Source organism: Dendronephthya gigantea, unplaced genomic scaffold (assembly GCF_004324835.1).
Source record: "Dendronephthya gigantea isolate DGI-Jeju-01 unplaced genomic scaffold, DenGig_1.0 000166F, whole genome shotgun sequence".
Classification (NCBI taxonomy): Eukaryota; Metazoa; Cnidaria; class Anthozoa; order Malacalcyonacea; family Nephtheidae; genus Dendronephthya; species Dendronephthya gigantea.
The window spans coordinates 424,660-447,392 of NW_021163176.1; the positions used below are offsets into that span (position 1 = coordinate 424,660).

General features: G+C 38.6%; 3 protein-coding genes and 1 long non-coding RNA gene across 4 annotated transcripts; all 4 read right to left on the reverse strand.

The window, feature by feature from the left end:
• Positions 1-150: 150 nt before the first annotated feature.
• Positions 151-5,182, reverse strand: LOC114537847 (cartilage matrix protein-like). The gene is made up of 6 exons (XM_028558956.1): positions 4,292-5,182; positions 3,576-3,818; positions 2,806-3,126; positions 2,235-2,471; positions 1,618-1,764; positions 151-960 (listed from the first exon to the last, which is right to left on the reverse strand). Exons 2-6 carry the CDS (start codon positions 3,739-3,741, stop codon positions 635-637), a joined length of 1,197 nt encoding a protein of 398 aa, XP_028414757.1. The 5' UTR covers positions 3,742-3,818; positions 4,292-5,182; the 3' UTR covers positions 151-634.
• A 24-nt stretch (positions 5,183-5,206) lies between these two features.
• LOC114537864 lies at positions 5,207-10,103 on the reverse strand (the record flags this gene model as incomplete). Its single annotated transcript, XM_028558974.1, has 6 exons — positions 9,556-10,103; positions 8,965-9,343; positions 8,555-8,740; positions 6,786-7,553; positions 6,590-6,676; positions 5,207-6,216 (listed from the first exon to the last, which is right to left on the reverse strand). Coding segments are annotated over exons 1-6 (2,859 nt in total), but the record flags the coding sequence as incomplete, so codon positions are not given.
• A 15-nt stretch (positions 10,104-10,118) lies between these two features.
• On the reverse strand, positions 10,119-11,877 carry LOC114537865 (dentin sialophosphoprotein-like; the record flags this gene model as incomplete). Its single annotated transcript, XM_028558975.1, has 4 exons — positions 11,802-11,877; positions 11,538-11,577; positions 11,141-11,352; positions 10,119-10,759 (listed from the first exon to the last, which is right to left on the reverse strand). Coding segments are annotated over exons 1-4 (969 nt in total), but the record flags the coding sequence as incomplete, so codon positions are not given.
• A 494-nt stretch (positions 11,878-12,371) lies between these two features.
• LOC114537848 lies at positions 12,372-13,945 on the reverse strand. The gene is made up of 3 exons (XR_003688649.1): positions 13,769-13,945; positions 12,965-13,053; positions 12,372-12,441 (listed from the first exon to the last, which is right to left on the reverse strand). It is a non-coding gene; the product is annotated as an uncharacterized LOC114537848 (long non-coding RNA).
• Between the last annotated feature and the right edge of the window lie 8,788 nt (positions 13,946-22,733).

Sequence of the window (22,733 nt, forward strand, 5' to 3'; positions counted from 1 at the left end):
AATCGATTTTAAAAAAAATTTTTACCGATTTGTATATTTCACCCTTTAGTTTTTTAACACTATTTTCAGTTTTTCTAGTTGGACTGTAGACAATAGTACTTATCATTGAATCTAGAATCATTCAAAATTTTATCATACTATACGTTAAATTTAGTCTTTCCTCTTGTCGGCAACATTTATTAAGTATAACACTTGTGATTAATCTCTGATCATTAATCTGATCATTAATCTGGAACACAAATATGAAATACCATAGGCATATAGGCATATATATTTTTTAAATTCACCTAAAACCACCGACATGCTTTTGAGATGAAACAAATGTTCTACTCAGAGACAGAGCTATCCTGTTCTCCGTCAGCCTGTGTACCATCTAACAATTTTACAGGTAATGTCGATGGTAAGTTCTACTTGTATCAATTCCATACACACAAACTTTTCAACTTCACTACTTCGTAGAGCATTGGCCAATCGAAAATTGCAATAGAAAATGCGTCATGGGACTATTTTGGGTGCATATAAAGTGTTTATCCTATTTGAAACAGCTCGATAATGCACTTCATTTGTCTATTATACCAGCTGCAATTTTGGAATGGCCAATTTACGAGGGACTGTGAAATCGACTTTGAAACCTTTAGTCTTCATTTAAAACTTTGTTAGAAGCTTTCCAATGTCTTCTCGGTATCTCTGTTCGTTTTGAGCTCGATAGCTTGCACATATTGATGGCAAAATTTTTGGCAGCCTCGTCTTCATCGGCGCTGTTTAACTGCACAACTTGGTCGTCCAATCCCTGGACGTTGGATCTTATCTTCACTTCTTGTTCGTATGACTCTGGTCCTACCCCAAACATGGCGATGTCTGAACCGTCTGTGCGAAGCTCGCTAATCGCATGGCGATACGAATCGAACGAGCTGACATCCGTGACTAGGACAAATACCCGAGGGGCCACTTCTCGTCTACCTAAAAATACGAAGTCATAATCAGGCGTGTGAACACTCATTAGAAACCTTAAACTTCACTTTATCTTTGTGTTTTTACAATAGTCTACGAAAGCTCACAAAATTCCACGCTCAACGTTTTTCCACTGTCGCGTTTCTTGTAAGTATGTAAAAGTTTAAAATCATTTAAATGATACTTATGAAATCAACGTTTGAATAGATAAGTAGGGTTGGATTCTGTTGAACATTTGGTATTATAAGGTTTTAAGCTTTTACGTGCGTGCAAAAAACGCGACAGTGGAAAGCAGCCTTCGGGGGCCATTCAGAGCAGAGTGGAAGGGCAATTTCCCCCCGATCTGCCGACAGCAAAATATATTGGAGACTCTTGATATCGCCAGATTAGATAACCGTCCATTTTTTCATTAATACAAACAAGTCTGCGAATATTATTTAGTTAAACTGTGCTTGATCTCGAAAGAAAAGGGGGTTTATAATAAATATGAACAAAAAGTAAAAAAATTTTTTACCATTATCTTCACAACCACTTTTCACTGCAGATTAGTCGAGTTATAGCCAGTCGTTATAGGAGTGTTGTTTACTGATAGTTGACGTTTTCATTTTGTCATTACATGCGAAGTATCAACATACAAGTCATGACATTCCAATGTGTCATTCTTACCTTTCAAAAGCATAACCTGCCGGGCGTACAATACCTCCCGGGGCTGAATATCGGATGAGGCAGGATATCGTATATGATCAAGTTCGTAGTCTATGGAATTCGGAATATAATGTTCGTTCAAAGGGAAGACCATTACATTGACGTCACCTATAATGTATTGATTTTGACTGACATTAAAGTATACAATTCACATAATGTATATAAATATATGTGGGGTTTCAAAAAGTTAGTCAGAAAAATCTTCCATGGTTAAAAACTGATTATTTTAACTTAACGTAAAAGTAAATCTTATAAATTTCCACTGGAATAAAGCACTAAATGTATGATTTTGAATCTAGTCGAAAAATTCCCTATAGTGGAAACCCGCTTCAGGAAAATTTACCGTTAAAAATTTTTAACCCATTACGGTCAAAAAAGTACGTAAAATATCTTAAGTTTTGAGATCTAGGGGTAAACTTAAATGTTTATAAGCTCGCTTGTTTTAAACATATGCCATTTACAAAAAGAGGTGGATATTTGATGGATATTTTTGCACTTAAATGTGTCAAGGTTTTTGCATTTAAATGTGTCAGGTTTTTTGCACTTAAATGCATCAAAATATTTCCATCAGGTCTTACCTAAGAGGCCCACCCCAATGTGAACATCGTTCCTTGATAGTGGAAGATATCTTGCCGCCTTTTTCACGAAGTTAATTTCACGTTGAAAATTGCCAACGCCGTTTGTCTCAACTTGTCGCGAACCATCCAGTAGAAATACAACGTCCAGTATGCATTGATTGGGCGCAAAACTTCTCTGAAATGAGTTCATTTCATCGGGACTGTCCATTAATCTTGTGTTTGTCATTATCTGAAGGACTGCACAATAATAAAACACATTAATGAATGATGAGAATCGTTCTGAATTACCACAATAATGATTTGAAAGAACTATGTAATAGATTCTATTATTACACTTCTTGACGTTTCGACTTTCGTCGGGAGAGATAAAAGATAACTTGTTTTTCATTCTATCTCTTGACGATAGCCTTAGTTCAAAACGTTTAGAAGTGTACATTTAATTCGAAGTTGTTTGAAGACTCTACCACGCTGCTTCTTAGTTATATTAGAAATCCTATTATAAAATAAATCTGATATAACAGGAAATTTGATTGGCTAACGCACGGCTTGTGGTAAATATGCACAAACTAACTTTGCTGATCAGTGAATCCACAAACTCTGTTCCTAACTTCTTGAACAGAAGTTCGGAGATCATCATAATCCTTCAACATGATATGTTTAACACTTGGTACACTGGCAATGTCATTGAGTTGGCCTTCGTCGTAACCTTTACCCAAAGCAATCACAAATATCTCCACTCCATTATCGCGCACCCATTTCGAAGGCATTTTGACATCGTCGTTCGAAGGGCCGTCGGTCAGAAGCAAAAGTTTACTTTTTCTTCCTCTTGGGACCGAGCTGAACATTAGGTTCCAGGCATCTTTCATTGCATTCCCGGTCAGCGAGCCTTGTCCTGCAATGTTGAAAGATTTAGGCTCTGCTATTTATCGTGAAGGTTAATCCCTAGCATACATATTTAGTTTTATTCACAGCTTGGCTTGGTTTCCGGCCTTCCGCCTACATGCTAGATTGACACGTGTGCTCTCTCTCTCTGTGTTGACTGTTGTATATATATGCATTGTAAAGTATTGTATTTCATTCTGTCTGAAGATGACTTTGTAATAAAGTCGAAAATTTACAGTCTCAATCTGTGTCTTGTTTGAATTATATAGCATTGGCAGTCCCCGGGTCTAAACAGTCTAGAGGCCCATGAAGGTAATATTCAAAGGAATTACTGAGTTTGATTCCAATTGACCTGCAATCAAAACTGCGGTCTGGATAGCTGATCATGGTGATTTACTTATGATAATATCTCAAAAATCTTCGTCAAATACACCATAGAAGTTATTTAGGACTTCCAACCTGGATAGTGTACGCTGTCCAAGATCTGATCAATGATCTTCTCCGTTCCTTTGGTGCCAAACGACAGTATCACAGACGTATTGGTGCTATACACGAGAGTACCAACATGGACCTGTTGAGATTGCTTTACGAAATCGTGTATAACATCCTTGGCGAAGTTGATCATTTTCAGGAAATTCCCTCGTTTCGTTCCTTCCACACTTGCTGAGCCGTCCAACACAAAACCAAGATTTATATTGCAATCTGTTGAAACGCAGTGTGGTATACAATTAGACTAGAAGATATTTCTGGAAATGCGCGCCGACACAGTGTGTGAGGATTGACAATTAAATCAGTCGATCAATCAGTCAATCGATCAATCAATCAATTAATCAATAATTCTCTACGACAATACATGATCATTGTGTGGGGTGCCGATCTCGGGACGATTTTAGATCGTATAGTCTTCAACCCTTCATTATCACATTGATGCAAAAAATGTATCGTTGACCATTGCTAAGAACTTAATCTTGAGTCCGTAAACAAAATATTTTGCACGTGAATATTCTGGGTAGATTACTTCATTATTAACATCGATAGCTGTTACTGGAGAGGTAGAAACTATTAAGGCTTCGAGACAAATATAGCTTAATTGATTTTGGTTAATCCTTGCACTTGCCACTAAAATGGTGGTTCGGTATGCAGCAAGTTAACAACATGGCATAAACTTCACTTACTTGGTATCGATGATTTTAGAGTTGGCTTTCTTGTTTCTTTTTGTCTGGATAATCTACTCTCAATCGCGGTAAAATCTTTGCCATCGTTTCGAGCAGGTCGCTGTATCTCGTGACTTAAAGGCGCAGGCAGTATGACAGTGCTTTCTGGCGTGTTTTCTAAAACCGTATCTTGGTAGGTGGTACTTGGCGGTTTTATGGTATTAGGTTGTGGTAATTTCTGATCACTCAGTGTCAAGGGTTGTGTTTTGGTGGCGTCAGCTTCTGGTACTTTCGCGTTACCTAGTGTGGCACCAATCTGAGCTTCTGGTGAAGTCTGATCAGCTTGTAAAGGTTTTGCATTCTGGGAGGTGCCAGTTGCACTTTGCTGCGGTGGATTCTGAGTTTTGGTAATTTGAGGTAATGGTTCAGGTTTACCAGAAGCGTCATTGGTAGGAGCTGATGGTAGAACATTTTGAGTACTCGCAGTACCCGGCTTGGTTCCATCTTGAACATTTGCCAAAGCGTTTTGTGCTTGATTACCGCGCGGCTGCTCTGGTTTCACAATCTGTCCCGACGCAGCATTCGCCGGTGCCTTGAGTGTGGAACTTGAACTTGGTCCTGCATTTTGTGGGTTCTTTGTTTGGACCAACGATTCGGTCCCATCAGAACTTAGATCTTTGTCCCCTTTGCCTACATTGTTCGGCTTTTTTGTTAAAGTATTCTGCCCAGTTAACAAATCGTTGGCTGGTTGTGGAACGGAAGGATTCTCTTGTATGCTGTCCGTTTTCGGCTTGTTAATGTTACCTGCAGTTGGGTTCTGAGACAACGGCTTTCCCGCCGATTCCTTCCTTGCAGACTTGAATTTATCGCTTACTTTCAAATGTAGTACGGTGGCATTTCTTTGCGGATCGTTACCAGGAGTGTCGATAATTTTAATTTCAACGGCACATGGGTAGTCGTGTTTGATTTTGACAGCATATCGTTGGTACCTCCTGTTTTAGAATTCGATTCTTCAACGGCATTCGAACTCGCAGGCGATTGGCCAGCGTATTCAGAGCTGGGCAGCGATTGGCTTGTGGAAGCTGTGTCCGTCATTGATTGGCTTGTCGTAGCCGAGACCGTTGTTGATTCGCCTGTCGAAGCTGGGGCTGTTATTTTTTGACTTGTAGAAGCTGAGGGCGATTTATTTGTTGAAGATGCGATACTCGACGATGATTGGCTGCTTGACTCAGAGCCTTCTTGTGATTGGCTGGAAGGCTTGGAGACAATCCCGGGTTTGTTATTATCGCTGGTTATTTCAATATCGTTATTTCCTGATGCTAACTCATCGCTTTTTAGATTATCAACTTGTGATTTTAACTTTCCGATTGTTTTCAGTAAATTTTGTATGTCACCATCTAACGCATAAGAGCCTTCATGCAATTCGCCCGTCGAATGAGCTTTGTTGAGACTTTCCCCAAGGGTAGATAAAGTTTTTGATAGAGGTTTGAACCTGTCTTGTTTTATATGAATAACTTTGTCGTTGGCGGTTTTAACAGGCATTGCCTGAGTGGTGGCACCATTACCAGGCAGGTTGTCGGGCTTGGACCGCTCTGCAGGTTTGGGGGAATTTTTCACCGAACTTGTCTGCTGACTAGCGGATGGTGATTTATCGGTCGCCGGTGAAGATACGGGCTGGGTTACGCCGAAGGCTTCGGGCGCCGTTTTCGATACCGGCAAATTTCCCTCTGGTGCTTTGGTGTTGGACACAGCGGTCAGTGGTTTCTTAGCACTTACGATCAAGGTACTTGGTGCTGCTGGAGGTTTTTTATCTGAAATTATATCAGATGTGGCCTGGGACAAAGGTTGTTGTGGTGTAGTAGATGAAGTATCCCCCTTGGGTAAACCGCTCGCATGAAACATGCCCGCCTTGTATTCTTCTTTCGACATTTCTGTATTGATCTTACCTGCATGAAATGAAAAGGGTAAGATAGAGCGTGCATGTTTGATAGAATGCAAAATGTTTCTCCCTGGGAGCCAACTAACAGCCTCATCAATGTTGTATCAATCGAATCGATGATTTCTAGGCCTCATTTTTATTGAGAAGGCAAAAAATTCATCGCCACTGCTAGCAAAGAGCATCTTGAAAATAAGTGAAACTGCAAACTTTGGTTGCAAAAGGGTGTAAAATGTGGAAGATAATTCATTGTCCAAAGTATATCGCAAATTTCGTATAGCTTTTTCTGCTCATCCGGCAGTATAACATTCCACGTGTTGAAATTTCGCAAAATGGAAATTTTTCTTTAAGGTTGCTTACTACTACTCGCCGTAAAAACTTACCGGGATTTTCCTCTGGCGAGGTTTTCTTAACTGGTTGTAACATACATGGGCAAGGCTTGGTATTTGGTCCTGGTTTACCCATGAGAACTAAATAAAATAATCATTTAATAGTTTTCTGGCGAGATAGCTAACAAGTGAATGTTTTCATTAGGGAATGTTTTCAGTAACCTCCCCCCTGAACATGGCTGCAACTTACAAGCTTTGCATACTGCTACCACAATGGCATTAACTATTGCATTTCCGGCTCCGGGGGGGACCATAAACATTAGGTCTGCCTGCGATGCCACCTTTCCAATTTTCGCGTCCTTGCCAACCCCTATGACCACAATTTTCGCCCCTGCCGCTTTCACATCTTTCACGGGCGCATGTACTTCAGCGTCACTTTCTGCACCGCTGATCAATACAAACAGCACATCATTGAGTATTGGTGGAATGGGCTGCTTTTGCTTTGCCAGCATGTAAGCTTCTGCCCGCTTGAATGCCTTAGAATTTCGCTCCCTTTCCGGGCGGAATTTAAAAAAAATTTTAAGTTTTGATCGTTTATATGCTTGAGCAGAAGGCCCGGTTTTAGGGATGTTTGCAAGAATATGAGGGTGTGCTTTCGAATGATGCCGGAATAGATTTCCGATAGGATTTTGTGCCCAGTTAGTAAAGCTAATTTTAGGATGTACATCGAGATTTTGTGCCCGATTTGCAGGTCTGCGTCGAGAATTTCTAATCAGTTTCGATGCCTGATTTGCTAGCCTGCTTTTTGGGTGTAAGATAGAATCCCCTGCCTGAGTTGGAGACCCAACAATGTGCGAACGTTTCATGTTTGCAATAATTCCCATTACAACATCCTTGTCCTCTGTTTTAAAACCAATGGCAAGTCCTTTGGCAAAAGCTTTCATCTCGTTAAGATCATTAATGTCTGTTACATTTGTATTGTCGATAAACATTCCCGTGTCTGCCAAGTGATTGCAAACTGAAAGAAAAGAAATCCAGTGGTAATGACCTAAAAGAGGAGAATGGATTTAGGGTCCCAACGGAGACCCACAACTTGGCACATATCAGTGATATTTATAGATCGGTGGCTAGGAGAAATCTTATTACTCCATCCGCACAACCACAAAGCAACTGGGGACGAGTCAGAAAGTATCTAGGATTTGATTGCAGGATTCAGTTGGCAGAAAGGTAAATATGATTAGTAAAAGGCAAGCTATTTGTGACAACTGAAAGCTGAGATTTAGAAAGTTGGTTAGCCTTGGTGTCGAACATGAGCGCCGTTGGAATGGGGAAAGGGGGGGGAGTGATTGATGAATACTAATTACAACCATAAACATGAAGCAAATATTTGAATCAGTTAACGAGAGTCGTGCGAGAAAACCAGCCTGGCTGTGAAACGCGAAGACGAAAGTTGAAAACGTGGAGAGGAGGAATAATCCTCGAAAGCGAATGAATTCGGTAGCTATAAAAGATGCAACGTTGGTTCTGTCACCGATTCGAAGTTAGCTAGATGACCCATGCGGTGCAACCCAGTTCATGCGAGCTTAAATCGAGTTTACGAAGTCCATTGCTTTTACCGCCGGACAAAGACTCGTCACGCGCGAATTTTCGCCCTGTGACCCAAACCCACACTGACCACAGCGGCGTGTACCAGAACACTTGCTCACTTCTAAGCTTCTAGGTTTTTCAACCAGGGAATATCGCAAATCGCATTACGCCTAAACCTATCTACTAAGGAAAGGTGGCGGGCATGTTCATCTTACGCTGGATTTCAATTCGCGAAATCATGGTTGCCGTCTGGAAAAATATTTGCATATTTTCTTTTGAATTGACATCAGTCAATTTGAACTAATTTATTTATGCTAAAAACGAACCACTTCTTTGCAAGTGTAAATCTAGCCTTAAGATCACTTTATTGGGAACCTCTTCAATTGCCGCAATCATTTCTATTGAGCTATTGTAGACATTTAACCGACTTACCAAGGGCAGGACAAATGCATTCTTCCTTAATTCGTTTCGCACCACTCTCCTCTGATGTCTTTTCTGCATCGTTCATGTTCTCGTCGACTTTCTCTCCCATTTCTCCCGTAAAACCCTCGTCCATCTTATGATCGTTCGATGGTTCCTCGTGTTTTTCCATCTCTTGTTGATTCCTTGTTTGATCACCTGGAATAAAACGAAAAGACCAGCCTTGAAGGTACAGTCAAGCCTCTATAAATGACAGGTCTCAAGTAATTTGATGTTTTTATTACTTTCAACAGCAAAACATCCAGTTCGGTAATCTCTTACTTGTATAATCAATTACTTGATTTTTTTGGTCATTCTTTCATTGATGTTAATATTTAATGGGGTTTAATTTTCTTTGCCCTGACAGTTCGTTGTTTTCTTACCATTCATATGCATATCTTCCGTCTTTTCATTCAGTTCTTCTTGGTCTTTGCTATTGTTTACTTCATCATTTTCCTTTTCTTCCAATTTCTTCTCATCCAATTCTGATTCCGCATCGCTTTCCTGGCCTTCCAGTTTCTGGTCATTCATTGTTTGATCCTTTGCCTCATCTTCCGTTTTCTTCTCATTTATTTTCTCTCCATTCGCTTTTCCATCTTCTTTTTCCTCCATTTCTTCATCCTCAAAATCCTCGCTGTCGTCTCTCAAGGAAGCATCGACGACGGGTTGAGATGGCTTATCTGATGGATTTTTCACTGGGACTGGTTTGAGGCGACCTTTCTTTTCTAGTGATAGCCATCTTGATCGAAGGAGATCTTGGGCCTAGAGTTTAAGCATGCAATCGTACAAGGCAGTTAGCAAGTAGCATATTGCAACAAATTAATTACATCCCGTATCCGGCTAGCACATAAAAATATCGGGTGTTTTGATCCCTACCAGTGTGTATGGAGCGTTGTTCATGAAGCGAGTTTCTAGTGCAATTTTACAAGTACTAAAACGAAACTAGTTTTTAGAACATATTAATTCACACTTACAGCTTTCATTTGTTGCTTATTTGGCAGACCATTATTATCAGCCTTGTCCCCATCCTTCCCCATATCGCTTGATTGAGGATTTTTGCTACCTTGACTAGATGTAGGGTCCTCCGTGCTGATATCTAAGGATTTATCGTCATTTGATACTCCATTGCTCGATGTTTGTTCAGTATTCTCCTCTGCGTTGTCTGATGTGGAATCTGTATTATCCTTATTTGGTTCGCTAGATTCCTTATTGTCGGAGGTGTCACTATCCGAAATATCCAATGAATCATCATCTTCCATTTTTGACTCATCGCCATCTTTCATATCATCCTTTGCATTCTGTTCACTGATCTTGCCAGTGCTGTCAGACTTCGTATCCATAGCTGTATCTTGATTTTGACCATTCGAGGTTTGTAAACTCCCCGAGGTTCCTCCATCTGACATTTTTGACCCATCGCCGTTTTCTTGGTCAATACTTGAACTCGTTCCAGGGAGGTCACCTGGCTTCGCATCATCACTCTCCTGACCTGGCTCATTTGTGTTAAACTGGTCATTATTCTTCCCAGCAACTGGAGCCTGATATTCTCATCTTTATTTTCGGTACCTCCATTGCTTGGCGAATACATATCGCCATTTTTCATGCTAGATGTGGTATCACTTAGTGTAGTAGGTTGTGCATCAGCTGTTGAAAGTGGTTTCGTCCCTGCACCACTAACACCAGAAGAACCATCCTCTGTCTTTGCTAAACCTGATTGATCATTTCCTAATACAGCTGGCTTCTCGCCGTTTAGGACACCACTCGTCGTGGTCTGTTTAGAACTGTCTTTGTTACCAACTTTAGCAAGAGCTGCGCCACTCTGACTGAAGGTATTAGCGTTTCTGTTTTTCGTTATTGACACAACTGAGCCATCATTAACCGTCTGGCTTGTTGATTTAGTTGAATCGCCAACTGATTTTAGTACAAGACTACCGCCAAGATTACCTGCTGGTTTGGTCAACTTCTGATCCGAAGTCTTTTTGCCAATATCCGGACTATGTTTATCGTCTTTATAATCATCATCATCAATATCATCATCATTATCATCATCATCATCGTCTAAGTAGTCATCTGTGTCTTCAGATTTTTTGCTGGCCTCTGATGACGATTTTGGTTCGTTCAATTTAGACGTTTCCGAATCAGTATTCGATTCTTGGGCCTTGTCGGGATTTTCCAATTCATCTAGGTATAAAACAAGCAAATCCAATCAATAAGTATTCGTATGGAAAGCCAGTTACTAGTTATGGCAGTATCACTGTCTTCAACACTGCATATGACCAACGAAAGAGTTTTTGAGAAAGCTAGGGTCAAGTGTGCAATAATATAAGACAACATTATCTTCGCAAAAGCATTACGAATTTTTATTTCATGATGTGTGGTGGAGTGACCATGTTACCACGATTATTACAATGCAAAACTTTATGAATTCCTATTAATTTTAAGAGCTTCGATAGAATCTCGTATCCGTCAATTCGCAACTTGGTTAGCAAAGAGTGCGTACAAGTTGAGGGTGTCGAGTTGAAGGTGTCAATGATTACGAAGTGGTTTCCAGTCCTATCTTACCGTTTTCGGTTCCCAAGCATTCATTTTCACACGACCTATTATCCACGCCCGGTCCCAGTTTACTGCAGTCTCGGCCACCGTGAGCCGGGGATGGATTGGTACACGTACGAAATCTCTTCTGTATCCCCTTACCACACCTTTTACTACACTTCGTCCATGGGGACCATTCACTGTACCCGCCATGACGGCGTTTTAACACTGGTCCTGTGAAACTTAGTAGAAAATACTATAATCATTGATGGTATTCGAGGTGGCTTTACCAAATAGTAGAGTCGCGTTGAAATTTTTTACCAACTGACCAGCACTTTTACATCGTCATCGTTCACCAGGATGAATCGTCCGAAATAAAAAAACGGATGCTTGTTAAGTAGTTTATTTTGATTTTAGTTTTACTTACCTATACACTTGCATACTCCATGGTCCTCCATATCCATCATCTGAAAAAAATAAACACAGTGTTGACTTTCAATTTTATTAAAGATTTTTTCAACTTCAGTAAGGTGAATAATCTCAGCAAGTGTGTCCAAAACGTCTTGACATGAAGGTAACTAGAAGTATTGCTTAAAATGTTTTTCCTAGAGCCCTGCGTCAGCGCCGTCACCTTTAACCCCTTCCCAAAGCTCCTTTCTAGAGTTAAAACAGCCCTGTTTGATAGAATTACCTCTGCAATTTTCAGCTTTTCCGTATTTCTTAAACAAAGAAGTTTTAACATTCACATCTCCAAAACTGTCCGCCATTCTCAATCGCAAACAGCTTCATTTTATTCTCCATCGCCGCAATGGCGCATTTCCTCATGGGATCCTCCCTAAGCTTATAATCTCCGTCCATCAGTAACTTGTGTCGTTTCTCCAGCGGCTGGATTGCCCTGAGCCACGCGTCCTTCCAACAACCGAGGCTGTGAAAACCTGTTTACATGGAGCGACATTGGCCTGTTTACATGAAGCGAGTTATCCCGGGTAGGCGAGGTTAAAGCGCATCACATCAAAGGCTTAACCTGATTAGTCTTTCATTATATGCAGTTTTCACCTCGCCTAGCTGAGATAACTTATTCCATTTAAACAGGCCTTAGATTCATAAATTATCATCATTTCCAACTTTCAATATCTTTTCCAATAATGGGGATTTGGGAATCGTACCAGTCACCCCTATGCCCTCGGCCGTGCCCACCCCGCCCTCTCCCCACCTAGTTTGGTGAATCGTACACTATACCTTGTCCTCTGATAATCCAGAGCCCGAATGGAAATGAAACTTGAAACCATCTTGTTTTGCGATCATATCCCGGTCAATGAGATAACCGTGTCCTGGAAATCAATACTCGATCAATACATAAATTCCAGGCACCTCCCTGTGTTCAATATTCGCTCATATGCAGAGTTTGTTTCCTCAATATGTGATGTTAACACTGAAATTCTCGCGAAGAGACATGAATACACATGCAGTAGCCATTGTTATACGCTTTACATGAATTTCCTTCTCATTAATCGAAGTAGATGGATTTTAAACGGTTTGAATATTTGAATAGGCTAATAAGATATGAGAACGTAAATAAATCTGTCTGTGTGACATATCAGTAAAGATTTAATGGCCAGTGAGTAGACATCTTGTGGTGCAAAGTTTCAATACAACGACACCTTACTTAATATATCTTATATGTTGTTCAAGATATTTTTATGGCTTGTTTAAAAGTTATTTGCCGATAGGATAATGCATTTCGCTGGCGTAGCTATATATCATTAATTTTTTTGCTGCAGTTTTTTAAGAGATCTATTTGCTGTTGTAATTGATAATCGTCATGGGCTAACTATCGAGGAACACCAGACTTACCATGAACTAGTGATGAAATTGAAACGATAATGATTACCGCGTTCAGCCAAATCATGGTCGATCAGCACCGTTTGTATAGACTACATTCACTGTAATGGCATTAAAAATTGGACAAGCATGTTGCAGTATATACACACAAATAGAAATAGTCAAGGCTGCATAACTCCCTAGTTGACTAACTCCCTTGTGTGCAGTAATAATTTAGATTTGCGCAGCTCTACATGATAGAATGACAATGTTTTGAAGCGCTACAGTTTTACTTCATCTAGAAGTAAATTTTAAAACGAAGAGAACTTTAAATCCTTTAAATATGAATCAACAAATAGCAAATAACGCAACCCTCAATTATTTTCAATGATAAATTTATCTTTCAAATTATAAATATCTCTCCGATATGTTTTGTTGCAAAAGCCATGCAAGTTTGGAGGCTTTAAAAAGGTGTTAGTTTGCCAGATCGAGAGCTTGTTTCAAACTTTTGAAATAGCTGCATGTCTTATAAACGGTTGTATATACCCCAAATGTAAACTGCCCCGTTTCAAACTATGGATCTATAATAGAAACCTTCCAATGTCATGTTTACAATTGGCTGATCAAAGAATTCATTGACTAACGAGCCGTGAATTACGGAGTAAAAATTTTATACTGTATGAAGTATATCTCAATTTAGAAGAATTGGATAAATCATTTCAGCAACTGATAAGTACATCCTGAGCGTAAAAAATCATGTAATATTTCATTTTTTTTGAAATCGGTGTTGAATTTTACATATACGAAATTCAATGGAAGTTTTTAATATACACTTACAAAGTGCATGCGAGATTTCAAGAGATATCCAGTTAATTCTCGTTACGATTTTCCCACTCGCTCCATTTTACCGCCCGTCTACATACAATATTTCCAGTAAAAGAAGGAATATTTATGACAATATATTTAAATATAGGATATATTATTTTTCTTAACACGATCTTAATCCAAACTTGACCTGCGTGTTAAGCCAACCGAGGCAAAACGTACCTGCAAGCTAATTTTGTTTTTTTAAAAATTTGACAATAAATTCGTTAAAATGCAAGTGGTCCTCTCAGACAAAACATGAAACGAACCTATCTTCGAGTGCTACCAAGTCCGCGTTAATGGAGAACGAAAGTTATAACTCGTTCGTTCGTCAAATTTGAGCTTGTTGAAATTTTTTAAAAGAGTACTCCGTAATTCGTCGTTTGACTATAGGAAAAGTCCCCTCATTACTAATTTGTTCTTGAATGGTCGGGTCGTGTTGTTCAAAGTCGATTTGTTTAACCCAATAGCTACATATTTTCTAACTTCTATATAGCTTTAAGTTGGACATGGTATTGCAAGTTTTTTTTACTTTCGTTTGATTTCCAATGTTATAAAACTAACAGCAGCGATGCAGAACACATGCATATAACATAACTTTAAATATAACACGATGCTGCAGAAGATAAATAGCGGGTTAGAGTATAGGCCATGCTGCATAGGGTTGGCGCTATATGTGTTTTTTAGCAGATTTTGCTGTTCTGTCGAAGCAAAAATTAAATTTTCCCAGCGCAAATCTTGAACAAATATTATTATCTAGAAAATATAATGTACAACAAAATTGTTTTTTTATGTTACATTCTACAACTATCAGAATACTTTGTAACCATTTAATAATAATCAGTCTAGAGTTTACTTTGTGCATTAACACCGCGACCAAACACCGGCTTCGCAGTCAATGAAAATGATAGGAAAATATCTGGCAGAATAAACAAGTATTATAGAAGTAAATGAAGCTGAAAACTTGATTGTTTATGTGCTATCAAGAGCTATCTACTTATTATATTAAACTATATATCTTACTTATCCTTAGGTAACCTTCAGTTGGAAACAAGCGAATGCCAAATAATTTGAATATTGTGTTTGTAATGTTCAATGGCTCTATATTTAATGGTTTATAGTAACTTCTGGCTCCAGTGGTACTCGTGGTCTGTCTTGTCTCGTAATGCTGTCCTGAGCAGCTTTAACACTGCATAGCAAACCGTCTGGTGAAAACGTTAAACGGCGAAGGAAGGACGGCATTGTCTCGTCGTGAAATATTTTGATTTGTTTTGAACTCTTTTTGACGATAAATTGATATTTTAGTTAAAATAATTATAAAGGCGGCAAAGTATAACATTTTAAGTGCAAAATTTCATGAACTAATCCAGTTCAATCTAAGCTGTTTAACCGGTATTTGATGGTCAACCGATGACCAAATGCGAGCCCACGATACTATCGAACTAAGTTAACCAACCGATTTGAATGCAGAGTTATTTTGTCTGATTGTCTCCGCCCCCAAGCAAAATAAACGCCATTAAGTTAACCATATTATTTTGATCAAGAACTCCCTTCAATAGCATCCACCAATTGAGGTATTAAATTTAGGAAAGCTCAATGTTTTACGGTTACTAAATAAAACTGCACCATTCATGTATCCACTGACCTGTGTTCCGGTTTCACTTTTGGCACAACTCGGCAGAGTCACTTTATTAATATTAAAACAACATCTGTAGTTGGACGTGTTGCAAATACGACACGTGCGGTCACACGAATATGACGCAACATAGGTACCACAGGGATCCCATGACACCCCTTGGACATACTGACGATGATCCTTTAGTATCCTCAACTTATCCCCTGTTGATCATATGATCATAAAAGTATATCATTAAGTATAGTGAAATATAACAAATGTGTACAAATAAGTACTGATAAGGATATACCTTTGTTAGTATCCCAAATTATCACGCTGTTATCAACAGAGCCTGAAATCAATTAAGTTCCATTGGGAGACCAAGCTAAGTCATAGACGTCTTCAATATGACCTCTAGAGAAATATGAAATGTGTCCATGCGTTGGATATTCAATATTCTACTGTTGAACTGTCGATGTTAATAAAAAACATTGCCTGTTCGTATTTAAAACTCAACGTTGGAAAACAATAGTTCAGAATATATATTACGCTCAGGCGAACACCGCTAAGCCAATTGAACGTGATTGGCTAATCAGATATACTGCTATAATTGCTTCGAACAAGCATATAGTTTCAGACGGAAATGTTAATGTTTGCGATCATTTGTTTACTTTTACTTGGGAATATTATCATTACTGTCATTATCGTCCATATAGTTGCACGGACAACATCGTATGTTGTCATATTGTGCCCGAAAAAGGTTCAAAATACGCTTATCATTGTCTAAATGCCCAGTCTTCCTCAATGACTCGCTACCTCAATACCTAACAGACGATCTGGAGAGGTTACAAAAGCGTGCACTCAAAATCATATATCCATCACTATCATATCCAGAGACTTTGCTATAGAGGCTCGTATTAATACACTCTTTGATCGGAGGGAAAATATTACTGATAAGCTATTTACAGAGACTGAAAGTGATCCGTTCCACAAATTGCCTGCTGCAAGCAAAACTGACACCGGTTACGATTTAAGAACAAAATGCTGTTTAATTTAATAATGTTGCTAGTAAAACTAACCAATACAAGAATAGTTTTATTATACATCGCTCTATGAAGTTTTATGAGTAAATAATTCATAGATATATAAGTAATCTTTGTTACACTAAATTCAATATTGTGTAGAATTTAGGATATTTATACTTTTTAACCTGTCGTATTTTTGTAAAGTTAAACGTTATTCAGCCTTTGGGCTGCAAGTATTTAAACTTTTTAACTGATCATCAACAACAACCAGACACACTGGACGCGATTCGCTATAACGCAACGCGAATTTTTCATTTTCAGAAACAAATAAGTTAAATTCTGAATGAACATTTTGCGAGATATGGGCACAACACCAGTCAAAATGTACCGTTAATCGGTAATTACTAAGAATATCATAACATTGTCAAAATTAGCGGCTTTTAAAAACTGAAAAATTCGTAAAATCCCATCGCGTTGGCGGATCATGTCCGGTGTGGACCCACACACAGGAAGCTTTAAGGCCCACGCAGACCAGACGACGACGACCAGACAACGTGTCGCAATTTTTAAATGTTTTTGATTTTTCAAAAGAAAAAAAGTTTTAAATTATGACAATATTCTTGTATTGTTTCTTAACGATAATACATTTTGACTACTCTGGTGTCCTTAGATTCCAAATTTGGCTTCCAGAAATTAATTATGTGCTTCTAAAAACTGAAAATTCGCATCGCGTTGCCGCAGTAAAATCTAAACTATGCGAACAACACAGTTATATTTAGGAGATATTTTAAATAACTTTCACCGAATTCAATACCTTTTATACTCCCTGACACTGCTTTTGTTACCCATGGCGCTGTTCTTTTATGCCAATGATTATACAAAACACAGGATATACTGTATAGAAATGCACTCCAGAGTTCTTTTAATTATCATAAAATATTTGACTTCGTCTTACAATCAAAGCCTCAAAGGAAAGTTTGCTTTTTTCGCTTTCAAAGCCTATCGCACAAAACTAGCGTCTACGAGCACACGTGTGTTCTTCTATATCATGCATATATCATTCGCATGATCCTTTAGCATCCTCAACTTATTCACTGTTGATCATATGATCATAAAAATATATAATTAAGTGGTGAAATTTGACGAATGTGTACAAATGAGTACAGATGAGGATATACCTTTGTTAGTATCCCAAATTATCACACTTTTATCAACAGAGCCTGAAATCAATTGAGTTCCATTGGGAGACCAAGCTAAGTCATAGACGTCTTCAATATGACCTCTAGAGAAATATGAAACATGTCGATGCGTTGGATATTCAATATTCTAATGTTGAACTGTCGATGTTAATAAAAAGACATATTGCCCATTCACTTCCTACGCCAAAAATTACTCAGAATTTAAAAAGAATGAAATATGTAAAATGCAGACATTTTAAAGACAACAAAGAACAAAAAAGCGAGAAAATGCGGAATTTTTTAAGTACATGGTTGCTATGGGTGAGTAATCTGAGATAACAAAGCAACTTATTATTTTGACTCATTTGTGACTTATAAAAGAAATTTAGCTTATCACTATATGCTGGTTTGAATACACTATTTAAATCGTCTTTTCAAGCTCTATCGTTTGAGGTATTTTGGGGTCTTTAGCCCAAATACTTGCAGAGATATTTAGTTTTCCTTCTTCCCGACAATATTGTCGTGTTTAATTGATGTGAGACAACAGTGAGTGGAAGTCAAATCCGTTCTGCACATAGGTTCTGCTCATAACAAATGAGGGCCCGAATTACGAATCTTTCAGTTTTCAAAATGCCAAGGTTGTGAAATTCTTGGTGAATTCTGAATGATAATACATTTTGACTGGTCTGGTACACATATATCTCTCAAGATATTCGTTCAGAATTTAATTTATTTGCTTCCGAAAATGGAAAATTCTCGTCCATGCAGTGTCGCGAATCGTGTCCAGTGTGTGGGCCTTAAAATCTAAACTATGCGAACACCACAGTTATATTTAGAACAAATTTTTATTGACTTTCACCGAATTCACTACCTTTCCCATACTCCTACTGACACTGAACTAAGATCGCTTCATACCAATTGGGTAGACATAGAGTATAATTGTTGTAACACAGTTTTTAAACAGAATTCCATCAAATTCCCAAAGTGTAAGAGCGGAAGCTTAAATATTAATTGACTTCACCCCATTTAATACCTTTATTGTTAACACCTCCCACTGTCGCTGTTATCGTTAAGAGTACCGCAGATAAGTTGAGATAACTAGCATAGTTTCATTAGAGTACGCATCATTTAAGAGTCAGTTCAACTTCGATATAGTCTGAGAGCTGTTTGTTACTTTACATTATCAGAAAATTCAACTGTCTCAATTTTTCATTAAATTTCGCCTACGCTGTCCATCTGGTAAACTCGACAATGGCACAACGTTCAAGTTCATCGCGCTACGAGCGATTTCTCGCTTCAGCGAATAGCTATCTGGAGAAAGACAATTTGAAAGACGCCGAACGAACTTTTTCCAGCGCCGTAAGGGAGGTTTATCTTATGAAGAACAAAATTTACGAAACAGCAATCGCCCTTAAAGGATTGGGTTTCGTATACAAAGCTCGCGGAAGTCGTGAAGATTTGGTCAAAGCTTCGGGGCTTTTAACTGCTTCGTTAAATCGACTGCGAGAATGCAATTCAGAAAATGAAAGTAAAAGAACTGTCAAAGTTGATCTAAAACCAGAAATTTGTTCTTTAGAAGAGGAGATCGGGAGTGTCCACATGATGTTTATTGATGAAATACTTCAATCACAGCAGAATGATAGCAAGAGCGATTTTCGAAAACGTGAACATTATAAACAAACTCTTCAAACGATCCGCGATTCCTGCCAATCGAAAATCAGCGCCTTTGATAAAATGCCTGAGCTTGACCCAGATGCAAGAGATATCAGTGTTGAAAGGGAAAGAATTGAACAAACACATCAACTGTATAAATTCATATCGAAATCAATGAAGGATTTAATAACAACATGGCTGATGATTGTATAAAGGTTATGTCAAGTCCTCCGTGTAAATTTTCCATACTTGGTTTGGGGTCAACAGCAAGAGAGGAAGCCACGCCATACTCAGATTTAGAATTCTGTATTCTTGTCGAAAAGAGCACGGACAGTGTCATGCAGTATTTTACCGACTTCACAAACCTACTTCATTTAAAAGTGGTGGAACTTGGTGAAACTATCCTTCCTAGCCTTGGAATAAAGTCGTTGAATGATTACTATTCCAGAAACAAAGGAGTAAATTGGTTTTATGATGATAGTCCAAGAGGTTTCTCTTTGACGGAGCCATGCCGTGGGCAAGTAAAACGCCAAAAGGACGAGATAAAACTTTGAAGAAGCCTTGGGTACAGTCCCTGATCAAAACTCCAAGAGATATGGTTGGCCTTCTTTCAGAGGAATCGATTTTCAAAGAGGGATACCATCTGGCTGATGTGCTTTCAACCCCATCTTTAATTTGTGGAGATGATTCGTTGTTTAAAGACTATGGCAAACTTATGAGAGAGCACTTCGAAAAAACTGTGAAGAATTGCAGCTCGGCAAAGGTTGATTTCAAATCCACGTATCATATAAATGCAATGTCTTGGAAAGAGAGAATTTTACATGAGTTGGTTGAAGTGAATACGAAATACGGTCAAACCGGTCTTGGAGACTTTGTAAACAAACCAGGCAAAAGTTATGAAGTGAAAACAGATATCTACAGATTTCCCAGCCTTGTTATACAATATGTGGGGAAATACTTCGATGTTCAAGGCCCGTCCTCTTGGGAAACGATTGGAAAGTTGGTGTCTGCCGAGTTTCTTACTGAAGAAGGAGCTCATGACCTAAAAACTGCGCTTGGTATAGCAGCTGAACTTCGGTTGAGAACGTATTTAAGCAATCAAGGTCAAAGTGAATATTTCAAAATCAATCCTCAATACTTGTGTTTACTGCTGAGACTTTTCTTTACCGTCATACCACTAGAAGAAGCATTGAAAAAGTTGAAAGAAGGAAGCGGTTTACCTGAGGTTATGAAATCGGAATTTTATCAAAATAACTCAACAATAAAAGCAGAGACGTACTTGACATTTGGGGAGTACGACAAAGGTCGGGAGATCCTTAATAACATGCTTGTAAACACGCATGTTTCGTCACTAAACGCTGTAAAAAAAATTACTGCAATAGGAAAAAATACTGATATAGGAAACACACTGCTCATTCAAGGAAAACCAGCGGAAGCGGAAAAATACCTCAGAAAAGCACTGGAAATTGTGAAGCGAAAATACGATCTTGATCCACAATCACGTATATATCGATATCAGTTGGGAGATTGTTATATGAACTATAGCGTCGTTCTGTTTGAGTTGGGGAAAATCGAGGAAGCTTTATCTTATGGAAAAAAAGCTCTGGAAAACAGATATTCGCTGTATAAAGAATGTTCAACGGCACCGGCAAAGGTTCAAATTACTTTGTTGTTAGACATCGCTGGCGCACATTATAATTTAGGCAAAATTATGCGATCTTCCTTGGCCCCTTCCTTGGATTTCAGTGAACAGAAACACAACGAAGTCAAGCTATTGGAGCATGTTCAAAAAGCAATCGATATTGCTTACATGTTATATGAAAAGTACAATACACCTTTTCGTTTTCACGCGAGTGCAATAATGTTGCTATTTGAATATCAACTTAGAACAAAGTCATTGGAGATGCACCTGGAAAAGAATGAAGGACTGTTACATGACGCTTTAGAAGTGCTATATAGGACCAGAAAGTATGCTATTTTTACAAGAGAGGAGGAAAAAATCTTATATGCTCTTTCGGTTCACGCAAAACTAAAGTTTGATTGGAAGAACGCGAGGTTCGCGTTTAACAGGGTTTATGATATACGATATCACATCAATGCGGGGAAAGATGACGATTTTTTAGTTAAAGTGCTTAATGACATTGCATTTGCCAGTGAAAAAGAAGGTGATGAACATACAGCCTGTCATGAATATGAATCTGCACATGAAAAGTACAAGGAGTCTACAGAGTTTTACACCCAAGCTCTTGACATGTGTAAAAGGATTCACGGTGACGATAAGAAAAACGAGCTTTTACAGGAATGCGCGGAAGGTTTTTTAACGGCAAATGCGAAGTCTTTGGCGTATGATTTCGTGAGGTTTTATATGGATTTCTACCCTCAGCGAGTTCAAGAAAAGGCATAGTGCCCTGATTAAAAATCTTAAACTAGTGACAGCAGAAACCAGAGGGAGAGTGAGGCCTGAGCAGCTCCCAGCGGACGGATTAATCTTTCCAGGGCTGGTCACGGCTCACAAAAAACGAATTAGGGCTGTTTTTAACTCACGCATTTTTTTATACGCACGTACACGCACGGAGAACTTAGTTTTCCGTTTTTTTAGTATACATTTGTTAACCGATGTGTTCAATTATAATACTTTGAAGGATTTAAAGTTTGCCGCGTAGCTGCATCTCAACTTCTGGGGGGAAGTAAAAAAAACTTGCCGAGGAGTTGCTTTTATAGCGGCTACTCCGGTAGCCGCATGATGTCAAACGGGGGGGAGCCTCTCCCTACCCCCCCCAAAGCCCCCACCTCAACTACGGGCCAGTTTGCCACGCGTATAAAACCGCGTAAGTGGAAAATTACATATCATTATATACTTTGCAAAATGCACTTGGAAAGCAGAAAGCAGACAGGTGGCTCATCGTTGTTTAAACTGTAGTTAATATGTTTAAACCTCAGAAAGCCCGGAGGGGAAATGACCAACTATCTCTTAATTTTCCCAAACAGTGAAAATCCGGGGCCAGAGGCAAATGCCTCTTCAGTAATCTACCACTCCTCCACCCCCTGAATGATTTAAAAATACTGAAAAAATCTTGTACCATATAACATCCATATAATTAATTGTCATATTTAATAATGAACCATTGCTGATTCATTAGCATTTTAATCGGTGATTTGAGTAGATAGATAGATAGATAGATAGATAGATAGATAGATAGATAGATAGATAGATAGATAGATAGATAGATAGATAGATAGATAGATAGATAGATAGATAGATAGATAGATAGATAGATAGATAGAATCTTTATTTAATGAGGGTAGACACGAAATAGCTGACAGCTAATAAACTTGTGGCCCTCAAACTAACTAAAATTACAATATCAATAAAAAATTGTTTATACGATAGAAAAAATCAAGACATAATTGGTCAACCTGAAATTTATCAATGATTATGCAACACAACAGAGAAGAATTAACTCATT